Source organism: Schistocerca nitens, chromosome 1 (assembly GCF_023898315.1).
Source record: "Schistocerca nitens isolate TAMUIC-IGC-003100 chromosome 1, iqSchNite1.1, whole genome shotgun sequence".
In the NCBI taxonomy this organism is placed as follows: Eukaryota; Metazoa; Arthropoda; class Insecta; order Orthoptera; family Acrididae; genus Schistocerca; species Schistocerca nitens.
Genome location: NC_064614.1, coordinates 924,482,180 through 924,490,670, shown reverse-complemented (window position 1 = coordinate 924,490,670; position 8,491 = coordinate 924,482,180). Strand labels below are relative to the sequence as shown.

Sequence of the window (8,491 nt, the reverse complement as noted above, 5' to 3'; positions counted from 1 at the left end):
GCGGTCAAAAGAGGGAACCGTGCAAATTTCTCTGAATATTTCAATAGCAATGGAACAGGTCTGACAATTTTGCGAGCCAATTTCAGCCTGAATAGATTTAGATTTTTGCTACGAGCTATAAGATTTGATGACCTAAACACGAGATTGGAATGTCAAGCAACGGACAAACTTGCTCCTACATGAGAAATTTTGTCTTCTTTCATTGCTAACAGCCAAAAATCATTCAGCTTAGGGGAATTTGTCACTGTTGATGAGATGTTGGTTGCGTTTAGAGGATGATGTTGATTCATCCAGTACATGTATCAAAATCCAGCCAAATACGGGTTAAAAATGTATGTATTATGTGATGCACTCACTTTTTATACATATAATTTAGAAGTGTACTGCAGAAAACAAGTGCCAGGCCCTAACGTACTCTCTAAAAAACCGTACGACTTGGTCGCTAGATTGGTTGACTGCATAGAAGGAACAAATAGAAATGTAACAACTGATAATTATTTTTCAAGTTACCTGTTGGCTGAATACCTCCTTAGCGAAAGGCCTCACTTTTTTAGGTACAATGAGAAAAAATAAAAAAGAAATTCCCCCAGAATTTGTGACAGTAAATGGAAATGCAGTGGCAGAAGACTACATGTTCGGTTGTCAAGATGACAAAACTTTGATTTCTATTATTACAAAAAAAAGGAAAGCTATAGTAGTGCTCTCCACAATGCATGATACTGACATCATTGATGAAGATACCAAAAAACCTGTACAAATCACAGACTATAATTCAATCAAAGGTGGAGTTGATACTGTAGACCGCATGTGATCCAGAATTTCAACATCAAGAAGAACACAAAGGTGGCCTGAATGTATATTTTTCCGCTTACTTGACTTGGCAGAAATAAATTTGTTACGCATGTTTCAATTCAACACAGGTAATATGAAAGAAAAAATGAGAAGACAATTCTTACATGCGTTATCTTTGGAACTGATGAGCGAAAACCTGAAAGAAAGAGCTAAATTGAAGCGTTTACCAAAAGATTTGTTAGTATTTTTGGAAAATTACAGAGAGAGTGACGTAGTTTATCCAGCTGTATCAACCCCTACAAGGAGAGGAATATGTTATTTGTGTGGCTCAAAAAAGAATACAAAAACAAAGTGAGAATGCAATGAATGTGGAAGAAATGTCTGTCTATGACATTCAACCACGACAGTTACATGCAATAACTGTTGTCAGCCTCAAAACAAAAATGAAATGGATACAGACTGATCAGCATTTTTCATCTGACAGAAATGTTTGTGACGTTTTCAATCAAAAATTCTTTTTTCAAAGCAAAATTAGCTTTTCTTGTGACGAGTTAAGACAGTGAATAATTCTAGTCTTAAGTATTACATAATATAATTCCAAAATATTACAATTAAAAAAATGTTCTTATATTTCATTTGGGTATTTGGCTTCCTTTTTGTATTCCATTGTATATTTTATTGTTAAATAAATAATTTTGATTACAAATGTGTTTGCAATATTGTGTGAGATATCCTATGTCGATATTTTATGGAAATATGACCTTTAAAAACGGAAAACCTCAAGAGATTGATGAAAACTCTCGGGTGGTTGGGAGACCACCCGCGCGAGCGCTTGCGTGACTATTTCTAGCGCGAGCACATGAAGGTTAAGAATGACTAGTCCAGTAGTGTTTTGCAGGTAACGTACAATAAGCTATTGCAAAATATGTTCTGTACACCGATGAGACAAATTCTGTTTATGCTTCACTATGTTAATTATCCGACAATCTCATGCAGAACCAAAAGCCTGGAAGTTTGTAGAAATACACTCACAATAACATATTTTTCTTGTGCTTTGACTGGATTGGGTCTGACAGTAAAACATCAGGAAAAGACACACTGAATGACATCTACTAAGATTATGTGTTGGCCAATTTCATCTATTATTCTGAGCGTACAGCATAAACTGAGCTGTCATTTTCACATTCCCCTGCAGCATGGAGACATTGATCGCATAAAATTCCTTCACCAACAAGAATACTGAATTATTTAAATAAAACAAATCTTTAATGGTGATTAAGTTCATTTTCAATCACAACTCTAGATGATGGCTGTTTCTTTGTTTTGACAGCCACTTTCTTTTCAAGTAGCAATGAAATCACATCAACTACTAATGAGATCTGCAAATAGTGAAAATTTGTGTTGCAACATCTTCTTACATATTCCCACTCAAGTTGCTTCCCAATGAACAGTTCCTGCATTCCTGTGCCATAAAATAGTGCAAGCCGTGTGTGTAAACAGATTACTTCATTCTATTGCATCAGTATATATAAAATCACTTAATGTGTTATAGTCAACAGACACTAATACTAAACTACTGCATAATATTTTAAAAAATTAGAAATAAAATTCAAGGGAACAATAAATATCCATGCACAACAACCAGAATTTTTAAGAATCCAACATCAAATTTTGATTTTGATTTTATGAGCTACAAAAAATAAAATAAGAAAGAACAGTAACTACCCAAAGACATAAATCATACCTTTTTAGGATGAATAACAAATTCATAACAAATCAGAGATGATGTTGATTCGGTGAAATAGTCAACACAGCAGCAGCTTGCCCACCATGACAGAGTACCAACCTGAAAATATATTGAAACCACCTCACAAAAGCATATGTACAACATTGTAATCTCTAAATATTTTGTATTGTATATCTAAATTCTACCCTAGAAAGTGAAAACAGATGAGTAGTGTAATAGGAAATGGAGATCAAATCGATAATGTAATACAAAAATAAGGCATAATTGTGTAGTGTACTGCCTATTCAAGACAAAACCTTGTACTTATGAGAGTGACAATACACTTGCTTTTACAACCTTCAGGCATATTCAACTCCCTACACTTCATCTTCATTAACTTCCACTGTAGCATTCCGGGTAGTTTTCCTCAAGACCTTCAATGATTTGAAAAACTGACAACGATCATAATAATGAGTGCCAGACACAAATCGAAGTTTCCAATATAAATCATATCATCTCAGGCTTTACAAACAGCTACTGGAACATGTTCAATAACTGTTGAATTTCTGGCAACTGGCTGCATTTATAAGACTCAAAATCTTCTACTTATTTACTTTACTACTTAAAACAGCAGTCATCAGTTATTGTACTCCTTATACACCTTTCGGTGTTGAACACTGGTGAAACCTAATTTCAATGCAAAAGTAAGTTTTAGGAAATTCTTAATTACAAGAGCAAATTTAAGACACCAGTCTTCTTTCAATACAATCAGACTGTATCGATGTTTAACCGCACCGTAATCAATTGGATAGTATGGTCAGTGCTCTGAGAATGATTGGTCACACATGATTCATGGTGCATTTAATAGAAAAGACACCTAGCAGAATACAACTACAAACAAGTTACTTACCTGTGAATAGAAAACAAATAGTAATAAAAGTGATAAGATGAAGATTCAGACTTGCATATCCGAAAATAAAATTGATATACTAGTCATTGTAAGCTATCTATGGGCTAATGACTTTTTATGACTGTGAAACATGGCTAGCTACCATTCCTATAAGCCAAATCACTTGGGTGGCAGCACAGCAATATTTATCAGATGTTCAATTGGGTCTGAAGCAGAAATTGCTGGCCTCAAGATATATACGTACAACATAGAAAATGAGAGTAAATTTTGGAAAAATGGAAAAGCCTCTGTTTACAGGGTAGCAGTTGGTGGAAACTGTCAACTCAGTCTTCTCGTACCTGGATAGTGTGGTGACAGTTTTCAGAACAAATGTTAAGGCTGTCCTTTTATAAGCCAGTGAAAGTTGGAAAATAGCCAAGATTGTAACATGACAGTTACAGAGCTTCACAAATAGCTGTCTCTGGAACATTATGAATGTCTGGGGACCAGAAGAAATAAATAATTAGGAGCTCTGGACGAAAGCAAACCAAGCATGTATCGAAGATCACAACATGTGAGAAAGTAGAGGTGGATGGGGCACATATTGAGAAAGCCAGATGGAGCAACTGAGATAAAGGCACTAGAATGGAATCCTGAGGGAAGAAGGAAAAGATGCAGACCCAGAGCTACATGGAAGAAGAAGAAGAAGCATTTAACTATTAGAAACCACAACAACAGATACCCTCACCTACAGGTGGCAGAATAGTTACAGTCTCCATCTCCAAACATGCAACTCCTCGAAGAACGTCTTGCAGAAATTCTCTCTGCAATCAGGAGACATTGTTCATGGACAGATGACCCAATGTGTATCCCAGTTTCCACAGGTCACTGTCCAGATGTGCTATATTTATACTGACAAAGAATATTATGAACAAAGTCAAAATATAAACAGAAAAAAAATCTGACCTCTGACCATAACTGGTGCTGATCATATTTCAGAGGTTTTATGAAATATGAAGCTAACTAGAATAAATAAGGAGCTACATCCAACATCACACAGATTTTACTAGAGCAGCAAAAATCGATGATGCTACAGATGGCTTGAACTAAATTTTCAAAACAACACAACACTATGTGAAGTTCCAACAACAATAACAAATAGCTACCCCATTATCAAGAGTACTCAAACAGCAGAAAAATCACACGAGGAAATACTGGCGAAGGACAAGAGACCCACAAGAAAAGTACAAAGTGAAACAGCCCACTCACAAACTACAAAACTAACTTATGGAATGGGAATCTAAAATGTGGAAGACAGAATGAATGAGTTTAAATTCTAGGATCACGATGCATGGAAGATAGAAAAGTGAGCATCATCCAAAGAGAGGTCTTGAATGCCCTCTGGGAACAGTCTTTGATGTCTTATGGCAGGCAAAATTCCTCATTCACACCTATGAGAAACAAAACACTCTGCCACAATATGCAGACTAAAGGATGAACAAATACAGCTTGAAGGTTTTGTAAATTACTCAGTTATAGCAATCAGAATAATGCTGTCTTTATCCACACCAAAGCCAAATGTCCACAAAAATAAATGAATAAATAAAAATATATATAAAAAAATTATCACGAAATGGAAAAGTGCACTACACCTAGCACGGATAAAATTTCACACTTACATCTGAAACCAGTTACCTAGAAAACAGATGGTGCTATTGACAAGAATAATCAACAGCTGTTTGTCACAAAGCAACTTCCCAGGATCTTGCAAAGAAGTAAAACTTATCACCATCCCAAAACCACAAACGAATGTGAATATGCCAACTAACCAACAACCAGTCAGCCTTCTTAAAACAATAGGTATGATTTTCAAAAGACTACTTCAAGTTGAGTAGAGAAATCCCTCATCAAGGATAGGATAATAAGAGCTAATCAATTTGGCTTCCCATAACACGTCTCATTGGAACTGAGGTTGTTGCGACTGACTGAGTGAATAGCAGCAAACATTAAAATATCAAACTTGACAGTGGCAGTGTTCCTCAATTGCGAAAAAGTCTATGACAGGGAGTGTGGCATGAGAACTTATAAGCAAGATAAGAAACAAAACATCAATTCCGCACACTTAGTAGGCAAGTACCTGACCAAATGTTCCTTCATTGCCAAATTTAACAGAAAGAAAGCAAGAAGAGCAATAAGGTGATTAATCAAAGAATCAAGACTCTCCCTGACACTGTTCAATATCTCTACAAACACCACCCCTTTAGCACTGCAAATAAACAAAGTTCAGTTCACTGATGAGACGATCTTCTACAGGCTGAACTCAGATGCCACTGAATAATTTTGGAGGTAGTTCCGAGATATTTTCTGAGTAATTTAGAACAAGGAACCTGTGGTCTCTGGCAGCTCGTTACAGAGTAACTGCATTTAGTTTGATTTTTTACTTCCATTCATTTTTGTATCTGTACCTTACTGAAAATATTTGTCCAACAGTGCAAATGTCAATGGTATACTCTGTCATGTTTGGTAACAAAATTGGCTCCATTCACTCACAGTACTTGTGCTGACAACAGTAATGCCCACTTTACACTTTCCTAAGCTTGCATTCATTACTGCTCAGGCCTACTTTACACAGTGTTAGTTGTACATTAACAGTGGTTCACAGCCCTATGGATAGGTTTACTCACAAAAAGTCAACAGTTATGCATATAATGGAAGAGCGACACAAAGCTAAGCTGAGCTGTTCCTGCAGTAACATCAACTTAGTCATAGCAACCACAATGAATCTTTCACTCTGCAGTGTAGTGTGTGTGGTTTTGAAACATCCTGGCAGATTAAAACTATGTGTTGTGCTGGGGCTTCAACCCAAAACTTTGTGTTTTGCATGATGACTGGAAGGTATCAGAGAGGTACTGGTGAACATTATAAAACTTTTGCATCTGTCTGAAGGTTGTTACATTTCTCTTTGTTTTGAGTTGTACATTATACTGACTGAACATTTCAGTCTATTTTACTGAAGCTATTTTTACAGAAACAAAGGTAATTACAGTAACAAACCAAATATTGTAATAAGTCACAATTATATATAACTTTTACTTATCTTATAAGATCTTAAATGTTATTTTTTAATTATCATTTACTTTTGTAGTGTCACATTTCTGTACCACTGTGCACTGTTATATTACTGATTTGTATGTCAGATAAATGGTTTCTTATTATAATTATGTCTTTGATGAAAATCAACTTACATTGTATGTAAAATTTTGGACACTCTTGTCCTGAATTATCCATCACCGACAAGAATTTTGTAAAAGTTCTCAATAATTTTTTTATTTCTATGTATTGTTTGTTTAAAATATAAATAAATGACTAACTAATAAAAGCAGCTCTAGTGGATTATTATTACAAGTGTATGCATTTTGTATAATTTGTTGAGGCTGCAGAACAACATACACAAGAAACACTCTGAAATTTCGTTCCTGGAGGTTGGGTCATTCTGTATAGTAATGAGAGGTGGCAAGTAGGGAATCAGGTGCCTTCAAAAGCAACTGGATGAATGTGAAGTGTGGTTAAGAGCAAACAAGATGATGCCCAACAAGGGAGACAACAACAATATACTTCGCCAGAGAGAGACCAATGATGGAAAAAGGAACTATCGCTTAATGTTCAAGAGCCAACAGCTACCATTGTTAAAGAAAGTAAGCTAACTGACACTAAACTAGGCTACACCAGTGGTTGACAATAGTCTCGCCCTCTGAATTGAAATAAAATGTGATCCAGCAGAATAAATTTTTCAGCTTGACATTACATACATGACAATGAAAACTCAAACTTCAAATGTACTCTAGTTCCCATCTTTTGGCCCTCTGTAATATTTCCTTGTATGAAATGAAAGTTTGCAGCTTATTCTCCAATGCAAACCAATAATGCACATTAGCTTTTTCCAAATGATTCTTTTTGCAGTCTTCTCTATTAGATGCACTAATCGCATAATTGGAGTTGAAATTTGTGTCATCACTGCAACGTATTTCCAAGTTTGTAGGTGATTTTATTTTGATGTTACAATCAGTGAAGTCCAAATTTTACTCTTAAGTTAGAGAAAAACTGTGCCATGTCATGTAAATATTGTTAACTCATCTACAATGATTAATTTCCTAACACTAGAAGAAGAAAAATACATCACACACACACACACACACACACACACACACACACACACACAGAGAGAGAGAGAGAGAGAGAGAGAGAGAGAGAGAGAGCAGGGGAGAGGGGGTGAGCTAAGCCAAGGTGCCTGTAAGATATTATTTCCTCCATTGATGGCTGACTTGGTGCCTTAATACTGGTTATCAGAGGTATGACACACTGCACCTCAGTGCCACTTCTGCAGAATCTTTGTTGTGTTAACTTATTCATTTCTCTGAAATACACACCACTAAACTGTAAATGATACATTCCTCCTCAGGTTTTACAGTAGGACAACAGTAATTAAATGATGGGACAATTTTCTCTGAGACTGGTATGTGACACATTATAAGTCAGAGCATCTCTTATTCCTATATTCACCTGTAATACTTACCGTTGTGCAAGATTTTACAGATTTACAAATGAAGAGACCATGTAGCTGTGCAACAAAGTATCTAGATTGAAGAACCCACTATGAAAAATATGTTTGGTGAGTAATTTTGATAACAGTTAAATAAATATGCCTTCGATGGAAAAGTTTCCTGACAAACTTTGTACAGTCTTACCTCACGGTGGGCAAGTCACACTTCAAAATAGTGATGGAATATTTACATACGAAAACAAAAGCATCAGTTTCTCTCTTTCTTTTTTTCCAAAGCCTCAATGACACATTAAATTATAAAAGTCTGCCACTCCTCAACATGATTACTTCTCCCAATTCCAGCTATAAAATTTTACGTGTGAATGCAAGGCACCACACCTATACTGAAATCAACTGTGAAGTGCAGCTCTTTAAAACTGGATCTTCTCTGAACAATTTTTTTGGGAGTTACTTGCTGATGAAAGGATTTTTTAATTAAGAGAGTCCCATTTCTCCACAGTATCACAGACAGAAACTGTAAGTT

The 8,491-nt window shown here is 35.7% G+C and overlaps 1 protein-coding gene across 1 annotated transcript in view; it reads right to left on the bottom strand.

The window, feature by feature from the left end:
• Window positions 1-2,036: 2,036 nt before the first annotated feature.
• Window positions 2,037-8,491, bottom strand: part of LOC126193107 (RNA-binding protein lark-like) — a 106,066-nt gene continuing 99,611 nt past the window's right edge. Inside the window, exons 7-8 of the mRNA XM_049932660.1 lie at window positions 2,537-2,638; window positions 2,037-2,254 (exon numbers count right to left, since the gene is read on the bottom strand). Coding sequence (XP_049788617.1) covers window positions 2,569-2,638 — 70 coding nt within the window. The 3' untranslated portion in view covers window positions 2,037-2,254; window positions 2,537-2,568. The remainder of the gene's footprint in view (window positions 2,255-2,536; window positions 2,639-8,491) is intronic.